Raw genomic sequence first — 12948 nt, 5'->3', positions numbered from 1 at the left:
GTGGATGATGAGAGTCTCTGCCTGAAATTACCAGCTGTAACCCTTTCACTGCCTGAGAGGTGACATGTGCTCCTCACACAGCAGGGGGGACAGGTAGGAGTTTAAGGGTTAATCACTGTAACCCTGCACTGGCCACTGAGTCCTATAGGGGCTGTGAGGAAGGGGCCCACTGAGGGATCTCCGACAGACGGCAGCTCAGGGGCTTTCTGCAGTGACAGGAAGAAGGCGGCACGTTGTCATCTGTAGGTCGGTGTGAGTCTCCCACACAGGGAGGCGCCGTCTATGGAGAGCAGCGCCATTGTTTATTACAGTCACTGCAAGTCAGAAGTTGTAGAAGAGGAGAAAAACCTGCGGAACGTCCGGAGCGAACAGAGAAATTGTAGGGAGAAACACGGAGGATCCACCGGTGAGCGACATAACTGTATCCGCCATCAGGACCATAGAAGACGTGTGTGATGTCACCGGTCACTATGATGTCACTACTGTCACCACTATGTGATGTCACCGGTCACTATTATGTCACTACTGTCACCACTATCTGATGTCACCGGTCACTATTCTGTCACTACTGTCACCACTATCTGATGTCACCGGTCACTATTATGTCACTACTGTCACCACTATCTGATGTCACCGGTCACTATTCTGTCACTACCGTCACCACTATGTGATGTCACCGGTCACTATTCTGTCACCACTGTCACCACTATCTGATGTCACCGGTCACTATTATGTCACTACTGTCACCGCTATCTGATGTCACCGGTCACTATTCTGTCACTACTGTCACCACTATCTGATGTCACCGGTCACTATTCTGTCACTACCGTCACCACTATCTGATGTCACCGGTCACTATTCGGTCACTACCGTCACCACTATCTGATGTCACCGGTCACTATTCTGTCACTACCGTCACCACTATCTGATGTCACCTGTCACTATTCGTTCACTACCGTCACCACTATCTGATGTCACCTGTCACTATTCTGTCACTACTGTCACCACTATCTGATGTCACCGGTCACTATTCGGTCAATACTGTTACCACTATCTGATGTCACCTGTCACTATTATGTCACTACTGTCACCACTATCTGATGTCACCGGTCACTATTATGTCACTACCGTCACCACTATATTATGTCACCGGTCAATATTCTGTCACTACTGTCACCACTATCTGATGTCACCGGTCACTATTCTGTCACTACTGTCACCACTATCTGATGTCACTGGTCACTATTCTGTCAATACTGTTACCACTTTCTGATGTCACCGGTCACTATTATGTCACTACTGTCACCACTATCTGATGTCACCGGTCACTATTATGTCACTACCGTCACCGCTATCTGATGTCACCGGTCACTATTATGTCACTACCGTCACCGCTATCTGATGTCACCGGTCACTATTCTGTCACTACTGTCACCACTATCTGATGTCACCGGTCACTATTCTGTCACTACTGTCACCACTATCTGATGTCACCGGTCACTATTATGTCACTACCGTCACCACTATATTATGTCACTGGTCACTATTCTGTCACTACTGTCACAACTATCTGATGTCACTGGTCACTATTCTGTCAATACCGTTACCACTTTCTGATGTCACCGGTCACTATTATGTCACTACCGTCACCGCTATCTGATGTCACCGGTCACTATTCTGTCACTACCGTCACCACTATCTGATGTCACCGGTCACTATTCGGTTACTACTGTCACCACTATCTGATGTCACCGGTCACTATTCGGTCACTACTGTCACCACTATCTGATGTCACCTGTCACTATTCTGTCACCACTGTCACCACTATCTGATGTCACCTGTCACTATTCTGTCACTACCGTCACCACTATCTGATGTCACCGGTCACTATTCTGTCACTACCGTCACCACTATCTGATGTCACCGGTCACTATTCTGTCACTACTGTCACCACTATCTGATGTCACCGGTCACTATTCTGTCACTACCGTCACCACTATCTGATGTCACCGGTCACTATTCGGTCACTACTGTCACCACTATCTGATGTCACCGGTCACTATTATGTCACTACTGTCACCACTATCTGATGTCACCGGTCACTATTATGTCACTACTGTCACCACTATCTGATGTCACCGGTCACTATTCTGTCACTACCGTCACCACTATCTGATGTCACCGGTCACTATTCTGTCACTACTGTCACCGCTATCTTATGTCACCGGTCACTATTCTGTCACTACTGTCACCACTATCTTATGTCACCTGTCACTATTCGGTCACTACTGTCACCACTATCTGATGTCACCGGTCACTATTCTGTCACTACCGTCACCACTATCTGATGTCACCGGTCACTATTCGGTCACTACCGTCACCACTATCTGATGTCACCGGTCACTATTCTGTCACTACCGTCACCACTATCTGATGTCACCGGTCACTATTCTGTCACTACCGTCACCACTATCTGATGTCACCGGTCACTATTCGGTCAATACTGTTACCACTATCTGATGTCACCTGTCACTATTATGTCACTACTGTCACCACTATCTGATGTCACCGGTCACTATTATGTCACTACCGTCACCACTATATTATGTCACCGGTCAATATTCTGTCACTACTGTCACCACTATCTGATGTCACCGGTCACTATTCTGTCACTACTGTCACCACTATCTGATGTCACTGGTCACTATTCTGTCAATACTGTTACCACTTTCTGATGTCACCGGTCACTATTATGTCACTACTGTCACCACTATCTGATGTCACCGGTCACTATTATGTCACTACCGTCACCGCTATCTGATGTCACCGGTCACTATTATGTCACTACCGTCACCGCTATCTGATGTCACCGGTCACTATTCTGTCACTACTGTCACCACTATCTGATGTCACCGGTCACTATTCTGTCACTACTGTCACCACTATCTGATGTCACCGGTCACTATTCTGTCACTACTGTCACCACTATCTGATGTCACCGGTCACTATTCTGTCACTACTGTCACCACTATCTGATGTCACCGGTCACTATTATGTCACTACTGTCACCACTATCTGATGTTACCGGTCACTATTATGTCACTACCGTCACCGCTATCTGATGTCACCGGTCACTATTCTGTCACTACTGTCACCACTATCTGATGTCACCGGTCACTATTCTGTCACTACTGTCACCACTATCTGATGTCACCGGTCACTATTCTGTCACTACTGTCACCACTATCTTATGTCACCTGTCACTATTCGGTCACTACCGTCACCACTATCTGATGTCACCGGTCACTATTCTGTCACTACCGTCACCACTATCTGATGTCACCGGTCACTATTCGGTCACTACTGTCACCACTATCTGATGTCACCGGTCACTATTCTGTCACTACCGTCACCACTATCTGATGTCACCTGTCACTATTCGTTCACTACCGTCACCACTATCTGATGTCACCTGTCACTATTCTGTCACTACTGTCACCACTATATTATGTCACCGGTCAATATTCTGTCACTACTGTCACCACTATCTGATGTCACCGGTCACTATTCTGTCACTACTGTCACCACTATCTGATGTCACTGGTCACTATTCTGTCAATACTGTTACCACTTTCTGATGTCACCGGTCACTATTATGTCACTACTGTCACCACTATCTGATGTCACCGGTCACTATTATGTCACTACCGTCACCGCTATCTGATGTCACCGGTCACTATTATGTCACTACCGTCACCGCTATCTGATGTCACCGGTCACTATTCTGTCACTACTGTCACCACTATCTGATGTCACCGGTCACTATTCTGTCACTACTGTCACCACTATCTGATGTCACCGGTCACTATTATGTCACTACCGTCACCACTATATTATGTCACTGGTCACTATTCTGTCACTACTGTCACAACTATCTGATGTCACTGGTCACTATTCTGTCAATACCGTTACCACTTTCTGATGTCACCGGTCACTATTATGTCACTACCGTCACCGCTATCTGATGTCACCGGTCACTATTCTGTCACTACCGTCACCACTATCTGATGTCACCGGTCACTATTCGGTTACTACTGTCACCACTATCTGATGTCACCGGTCACTATTCGGTCACTACTGTCACCACTATCTGATGTCACCTGTCACTATTCTGTCACCACTGTCACCACTATCTGATGTCACCTGTCACTATTCTGTCACTACCGTCACCACTATCTGATGTCACCGGTCACTATTCTGTCACTACCGTCACCACTATCTGATGTCACCGGTCACTATTCTGTCACTACTGTCACCACTATCTGATGTCACCGGTCACTATTCTGTCACTACCGTCACCACTATCTGATGTCACCGGTCACTATTCGGTCACTACTGTCACCACTATCTGATGTCACCGGTCACTATTATGTCACTACTGTCACCACTATCTGATGTCACCGGTCACTATTATGTCACTACTGTCACCACTATCTGATGTCACCGGTCACTATTCTGTCACTACCGTCACCACTATCTGATGTCACCGGTCACTATTCTGTCACTACTGTCACCGCTATCTTATGTCACCGGTCACTATTCTGTCACTACTGTCACCGCTATCTGATGTCACCGATCACTATTCTGTCACTACTGTCACCACTATGTGATGTCACCGGTCACTATTCTGTCACTACTGTCACCACTATCTGATGTCACCGGTCACTATTCTGTCACTACTGTCACCACTATCTGATGTCACCGGTCACTATGATGTCACTACTGTCACCACTATCTGATGTCACCGGTCACTATTATGTCACTACTGTCACCACTATCTGATGTCACCGGTCACTATTCTGTCACTACTGTCACCACTATCTTATGTCACCGGTCACTATTCTGTCACTACTGTCACCACTATCTGATGTCACCGGTCACTATTCTGTCACTACTGTCACCACTATCTGATGTCACCGGTCACTATTCTGTCACTACTGTCACCACTATCTGATGTCACCGGTCACTATTCTGTCACTACTGTCACCACTATCTGATGTCACCGGTCACTATTCTGTCACTACTGTCACCACTATCTGATGTCACCGGTCACTATTCTGTCACTACTGTCACCACTATCTGATGTCACCTGTCACTATTCTGTCACTACTGTCACCACTATCTGATGTCACCTGTCACTATTATGTCACTACTGTCACCACTATCTGATGTCACCGGTCACTATTATGTCACTACTGTCACCACTATCTGATGTCACCGGTCACTATTCTGTCACTACTGTCACCACTATCTGATGTCACCGGTCACTATTATGTCACTACCGTCACCACTATCTGATGTCACCGGTCACTATTATGTCCGTACTGTCACCACTATCTGATGTCACCTGTCACTATTCTGTCACTACTGTCACCACTATCTGATGTCACCTGTCACTATTATGTCACTACTGTCACCACTATCTGATGTCACCGGTCACTATTCTGTCACTACTGTCACCACTCTCTGATGTCACCGGTCACTATTATGTCACTACTGTCACCACTATCTGATCTGTCTCTGCTGCCTGTAGCTGTCGGCTCCCTGCAGCCCTTCTCACTACACTGAACTAAGCCTACTTTAAGATGAGCGAATGTATAAGTGAATGTGAAGACTGAACAAGCGCTGTTTTAGCTGAATGATAAGTGAACGAGCCACAAACTTTAAAGCTGCATAAAATGACCGTCGAGCAAGAAGTGGATATTTCTCATTCATTTTTCAGTCGTTAGATCACATTAAGACTGAACGATTATTGTTCACTTTCACTCATTAGAACAATATTGTTTAGTCTAAAAGGGCCCTTAAGCTGAAATCTGGCTAAAGGGAGGCGGCACGATTTCCACTTTCTCTACCACAGGCTGTGTAGCAGATGGCTTTATAAGACTGTCAAGCCTGATTTTGTAAAACTTTTGGATGTAAAACAAGGCCATGATGGATGCTCTATGTGCAATACAACCTGAGATAAAGCCTATAAAAAACCCAGGAATGACTGGACTGAGAGCTGCGGGTCTGCGCAGCAGTCAATTCATTCCCCCTTCACCCCCCTGTATCTCAGGCTGTATTGTGACCAGGACCAACATTCCACATTATTGGCCTTAAAATCAGCATAAAATCGATCCTCCAGCCCCAATACAGCCTGAGATACAGCCATTAGCAGCAAGGATGTTACACCTATGTTATTACCTACTGGAGTGCCTCCCTGAGAGATTCATGGTCAGCAAGAAAAGGGTTAAAGTAACATGTTATTTATGCCACACAGTAGCAAAAAGAAAAGGAACTGCTAGAATGGCTTATTTGTAGTCGCCTCGTCTCCCCAAAAGTGGAATGAAAAATGATCTAGAAGTCCTATTGCCACTAAAACAGCAATAATACAAACTCCAGCTCAGCCGGCAATAATCATCTCACACAGATCAACCAAAGAGCAATGTAAAAAGGTCCTGGGGTTCAGAATTTGGTGAGTGAGAGAAGAATTACGGTAAGCAAAAAACGGGTAATTTTTTAAGAGCAGTTAAAGATAACAGCAACTAGAGGAATTATACATCACCATATTCACACCGGCGCACTGAATGAGAAAAACGCGTCAATTACTGCACAGCGATGTAAGCAAAAACAAACTAATAAAAACTATGGGGAAATTATGGTTTTTTTTTAAATAATTCCAGCAAATATTTAGACGTTTCTTTTTAAATTAATTTTTATAAAGTTTTTCCATGCTTTAAATAGTGCTCTGAACTTGGAGAGGAGTCATCGGGGCGGTCGCTGCAGACTTCTCCCTGCCTGGGTCGGCTATCAGTCCAGCTGATCCGGGTGAGGAGATCCCTGGTGGGATTTTGTGTTGCCTGAAGTTTGGGCTTCATAAAGTTCACAAAACAGGATCTCTTTAATATCTCTTAAAGGGGTTTTCCCATGACTTGCTTCACAACCCCTGTGTCCTTCCTGGTTGCTGCTGACCAGCACATGTGACTTCTGTAGCCAATCACTGGCTACAGCAGTGACTTGTAATAACCAGTGATTGGATGCAGCAGTCACATGTCCCGGTCAGGGGTTGTGAAGCAATTTTAACTAATGGGAAAACATGTTTAGATGTTTCCTCCCTATTATCGCCTGTAAATTTATTTTTTGTGGTTTTTACATCGGTTCATATTCTTTCCATTCAGGTCCCTACAGGACTGATTCAGCAAAGATGGAGAAATACAGAAAGAAGATGGCAGAAAGTATATTAAATCTCACCGTAGAGATACTTTTCCAGCTTACTGGGGAGGTGAGAGATTCTGATGATGTCACATTACATCAATCTTATCTATGGTAATAACTGATGATGTCACTGGAGAGGGGAGAGATTCTGATGATGTCATATGTCATTCTTATCTATGGTAATGACTGCTGATGTCACTGGGGAGGTGATTGACTCTGGAAATGTCTGCAGTGATATTTATTAATGTCTCCCCATACACAGGATTACACAGTAGTGAGGAAGACCTCTAGTGATGGCTGTTGGGCCCCTGTGTGTGATGGATGGGGGAGACCCCTGAGCCCAATCACAGGGCCCCCACCTCGCCCCCTGATACATGAGGACGTCAATGTACAGAAGATTCTAGAACTCACCAACAAGATGATTGAGCTGCTGACTGGAGAGGTGATGCTGCAGGGAATGCTGGGACATTATACAGTAACAGCACTGGAGGCTTCTGGGTGATGACTGTATATTGTGTTGTCAGGTTCCTATAAGGTGTCAGGATGTCGCTGTCTTTTTCTCCATGGAGGAGTGGGAGTATTTAGAAGGACACAAGGATCTGTACAAGGAGGCCATGATGGAGACCCGCCAGCCGCTCACATCACCAGGTAATGGATGTATTTAGGATCATAGCTGTGGAGGGGTGATGTGGGGCATGTGCCCCTGGTGCTTGTAGGCAGGAAGTGGGGTGTGAGCCCGGCAGGACACTGTGCTAGTTGGATTAGTAGAGTCATTCACTACACAGTTGTTGATTAAAGTCAGTGTATAATCAGAAGGCCTACAGATCACCAATACACATTTACTAATTGCTGATATGTAAGCATCCCGGTCATACAGTGACGCTAATCAGCGACTACATGGCGGACGGCTGCTGGATCAAACAGTATCAAGAGAATGTGGCTACAGAAGATCTCTGTTCCAAAGGTAGTGGTGCAGCGTTCAAGAGGTGCCTTGGCCCATGCTACCCCCAAACTATCACCACCAGCCCATCCTCCACTTTGCATTTAATGCCCGCAGGACTGGAGAAGGAGGCATCTGCCATCACCAGTAAGAGCCGGTTTGGTTGTATCTACAGAGTGGGAATCCTGCTTGGTGGGACTTGTGAGCGATGGTGGCCAATAAAATATTGTTGTCTGCCTTTATTGTTCTCTTAGTTTCATATTGGTAATTTGTAGAACCCCTCTAAATTGGTGAAGGGGTCACCAGTACGGCTGTGGCTACATGGTGACTCTGACCACAATACTCTTCTCATTGGGATGTAATGGCGGTCAGTACGATTGTATCGCAGTTTGCTGTGACCCTACAATTACATGAGGCCCGCCTAGTTTGGACTTCTTGTGATTGTTGGGGTGGGGGGAAAACTACAAGCCACAATGCATTCCCCTTCACAGAAGTAGTGGATGAGGCCATTTTCACACGGCCAAGAAAATCACTCGAGATCTGTGCGTTGTGAGGCACGAATGAGAACCCTATTCTTTGGAGTGGAGTCATACACATGAGCAATATTTTTCCCGCCTCGCAATGTGGGAAACAAATCGCTGTATGTTCTATCTTGCTGCGTGTTCTCACATCGCGTGTCCATTGTTTCCCATGGGGCTGGCGGCAGCATCGCAGCACATGAGGTCTCACTTTGAAAACAATGGGAGGAACTCTGCGATCCTCTACCGCGGATACCACCTCCGGCAGAATATCGCTAAGTCACTGAAGTGATGCAGGGCAGTTTTGTTCCAGAAACGCCCTGTATCCTCTGCAAAATCTCATGCTGGTAGCTGCAATATTGGGCCGTGATTCATGGTCGGATGTCGCACTCACCCGTGTGAGATTAGCCTTAAAGCGATGCCGTTGTTATCACCTATCTGATAAGTTATTGAGCATGAGACTTATTTCTTTGATCGTTCAGAAGATACACAGTTGATTAGCAAATAGATATGAGAGTGGTGAATCACTGAGCTCTTATTGGCTGCAGTCTCAGGGACCTCCCACAAACTGGGCGGGACTGCAGCTGTAAACTGACCGGAGCAGGAGAAGAGTATCGCTGAGGAACACAGCTGGAGCGTGTATAAGTGAGTGTATGACAGAGTGTATGTTAGGGGGAGGGGTTGTCCACAGATGGTAGAATTTAGACAATCTCTTTAAGTCTCCTCTCAGAGTTAAAGAAATAAATCTGTATAGCCTGAAGAAAAAAAAGGAGAGGAGGGATGTTTTCTATATATATGAAGGCGAAAACCCTCACTGACTGACTGACTGACTGACTGACTGACTGACTGACTGACTGACTGACTGACTGACTGACTGACTCACTCACTCACTCACTCACTCACTCACTCACTCACTCACTCACTCACTCACTGACTGACTGACTGACTGACTCGCCACTAATTCTCTAACTTCCCGGTGTTGTACAAACTTGAAATTTGGAACAACTATTATATAGGTCCTAAGTAGGAAAAGTAAAAGGTTTGCAACGTGATTATTCAATTCTAAGTGTGAAAAACTGTATGAAAATCCGCAATCTATGATATTTTCTCAGAAACCATAAAGCCTAGAGAAATGATCTTTATACGGAGGAGAATATGCCTCCCCTCTATGTGTGTATACTGAGGAGAATCTACCTCACCTCTGTGTATATACTGAGGAGAATCTACCTCACCTCTGTGTATATACTGAGGAGAATCTGCCTCACCTCTATGTGTATATACTGAGGAGAATCTGCCTCACCTCTATGTGTATATACTGAGGTGAATCTACCTCCCCTCTATGTGTATATACTGAGGAGAATCTACCTCACCTCTGTGTATATACTGAGGAGAATCTGCCTCACCTCTATGTGTATATACTGAGGAAAATCTACCTCACCTCTGTGTGTATATACTGAGGAGAATCTACCTCACCTCTATGTGCATATACTGAGGAGAATCTACCTCACCTCTATGTGTATATACTGAGGAGAATCTACCTCACCACTATGTGTATATACTGAGGAGAATCTACCTCACCTCTATGTGTACATACTGAGGAGAATCTACCTCACCTCTATGTGTATATACTGAGGAGAATCTACCTCACCTCTATGTGTACATACTGAGGAGAATCTACCTCACCTCTATGTGTATATATTGAAGGTAATCTACCTCACCACTCTTTTATATACTGAAGGGACTCTAACTGACTTCTATGTGTATATACTGAGAAGAATCTACCTCACCTCTATGTGTATATACTGAGGAAAATCTACCTCACCTCTATGTGTATATACTGAGGAAAATCTACCTCCCCTCTGTGTGTATATACTGAGGAGAATCTACCTCACCTCTGTGTGTATATACTGAGGAGAATCTACCTCACCTCTATGTGTATATACTGAAGGGAATCTACCTCACCACTCTTTTATATACTGAAGGGACTCTAACTGACTTCTATGTGTATATACTGAGGAAAATCTACCTCACCTCTATGTGTATATACTGAGGAGAATCTACCTCACCTGTAAGTGTATATACTGAAAGGCTGTAAAGTCTATAAGGAAGCTGTCATGCACTGCAGGGATGGAGCATGCTTAGGAGGCTAAGAAAAGCCTGCAAGCTCCAGTCTGGGGGTAAATTTGAATAAAAAGGGCCATTACATTTAAGGGTAAAAAGGTGAGGAGAGTGGGAGAGGTGGCACATCCTGTAGAGGGACATTGGTGCATGCAGTCTGAGAAGAATCTAACGCTCCTCTATATGTATACATATTTCATTCCTCGGCTTGCTCTAAAGCAACCATGAGTCCATAAAATTTTCAGTGCGAACAACAGATAAAGACTAGAGATGAGCGAGCCTACTCGCTAAGGCAAACTACTCAAGCGAGTAGTGCCTTATGCAAGTACCTGCCCTTTTGTCTCTAAAGATTCGGGTGCCGGCGGGGAGCTGCGGGGGGGAACGGGGAGATCTCTCACTCTCTCCCCCCCCGCTTCTCTCTGCTCACTCCCGCAACTCACCTCTCTCCCCCGCTGGCACACGACTCTTTAGAGACGAGCGGGCAGGTACTCGAATAAGGCACTACTCGCTCGAGTAATTTGCCTTAGCAAGTACGCTCGCTCATCTCTAATAAAGACCGATACCAAATTAACTCTGGGTAAGCCGAGTAATTCATACAGTCTTTATATATGTGTACAAGTATAAGTATGGCTCAGGAGGGAAGGGTTTTACTTAGGGAGGTGAAGATTAGAACAAGGGGCACAATCTGAGAGGAGTTGGGGAAATCAGATGCGACGTCAGAAAATATATTTTTTACTGAAAGAGTAGTAGATGCTTGGAACGAACTCCCAGCCGGTGCGGTTGGAGAATCCTCAATAAGTGAGTTCAAGCTGCCTGAGATACATATCTGTCCATCCTAAGACAGAAGTAATACAGGACAGCCTAGATGGACCGTGCGCTCGATTTCTGACGTCTGTTTTCTAGGTTTCACTAGATATCAATGTAGTGTGGCCATACAGTGATCTCCGGCGGTGTGATGTGTGCCCTCGCCTTTATCTGTGGCGGCACTCGATTAATTGTCATAGGTTTCACTTACTTATCATTGGCGCAGTCCTTGTTGGTGTATCTATATTATCACAGATGGAGCTGGTTTTTGCTTATGGTAGTTTGATAGTCTTTCCGTCCCCCACCCACTCGCTCTCAATGAGCGGTACCTCATACTGTACTATTATATTATTACTACTACAGTAGGGCAGGAAGGCGGCCGTGGTTGTATTTTCGGAGCAGGTACTTAAATTATACATGGTAGTACTGGATGCACCAGGGGCATCTATTATATTGTTTTTGGTATTATTACCCTCATTTAGTGCTTGTATTTTACTCTATAGGGCATATTAATAAAGTTATGTTTTACTGCTACATTTGGTGATTTACCTGCAATATTATTTGCTGTGACTTACTGAAAAATGTAAGCTACAATTAAAGTTGCTCTACATTAGTAATCACTGGTGGGAGAGTCTCAGCAAGCGGAGAGAAGATTCACATGTGGATGGGGGGGGGGGGGGCAAACCCTAGCTCCACCTCTGGTACTTTCCGTATTTTTCAGACTATAAGATGCTCCTGACTATCAGACGCACCCCGGCCTTAGACTACAGGAAAACGGCAACATTTTTTTCCAGCCTGATGCCACTAACTTCCCCAGAGTAGTGTCAGGTTTTGGTGTTGTAGGGTAGAAAGGGGGTTAATATTTTATTGTTATAGCATTATATTCTGCAATAATAAATGTGATGGGAGGGGAACAACAGAACGCCCGTCGGAATGAGCCCCATGTAGTTCTCCAGCACTGATGTAGTGCCCACATGTAGTTCTCCAACACTGATGAAGTGCCAACATGTAGTTCTCCAGCACTGATGAAGTGCCCACATGGACCTTCTCTTTGGATGGCGGTCCTATGTTTGTAGCCAGAAGTTCTAATAAATGCTTGTTTTTATCTTCAGTGATGCTGGAGGACCACAAACTGGTATATATCCTCCTGCACACTTGTACGCTCACTCCTTGTTATGTGTGCTGCTGGGGCCTGTAGTTCTAAGCTTCCTAGCAGCACAGACCTCACAGGGTTAATTGATTGAGCTGGCTGGGTGTGGTACTTCCTGCCAGCCAATCTCCTGGGTCTGTGCTTACATATAAACCCAGCTCCTG

General features: G+C 45.4%; 2 protein-coding genes across 2 annotated transcripts in view; one reads left to right on the top strand and one right to left on the bottom strand.

Moving 5' to 3' along the window:
* The window catches only part of LOC136628986 (zinc finger protein 420-like), a 457969-nt gene that overhangs the window by 265849 nt on the left and 179172 nt on the right, over positions 1-12948 (bottom strand). The window lies entirely within an intron of this gene.
* Positions 106-12948, top strand: part of LOC136629072 (zinc finger protein 585A-like) — a 331519-nt gene continuing 318676 nt past the window's right edge. The window contains exons 1-4 of the mRNA XM_066605195.1: positions 106-406; positions 7218-7321; positions 7517-7696; positions 7779-7902. Of these exons, the coding sequence (XP_066461292.1) occupies positions 283-406; positions 7218-7321; positions 7517-7696; positions 7779-7902 (532 nt within the window). The 5' untranslated portion in view covers positions 106-282. The remainder of the gene's footprint in view (positions 407-7217; positions 7322-7516; positions 7697-7778; positions 7903-12948) is intronic.

The sequence above is a fragment of the Eleutherodactylus coqui genome, chromosome 5 (genome assembly GCF_035609145.1).
Source record: "Eleutherodactylus coqui strain aEleCoq1 chromosome 5, aEleCoq1.hap1, whole genome shotgun sequence".
NCBI lineage: Eukaryota > Metazoa > Chordata > Amphibia > Anura > Eleutherodactylidae > Eleutherodactylus > Eleutherodactylus coqui.
Note: the sequence above shows the minus strand (reverse complement) of the source record. Positions and strands in the feature narration are given on the sequence as shown.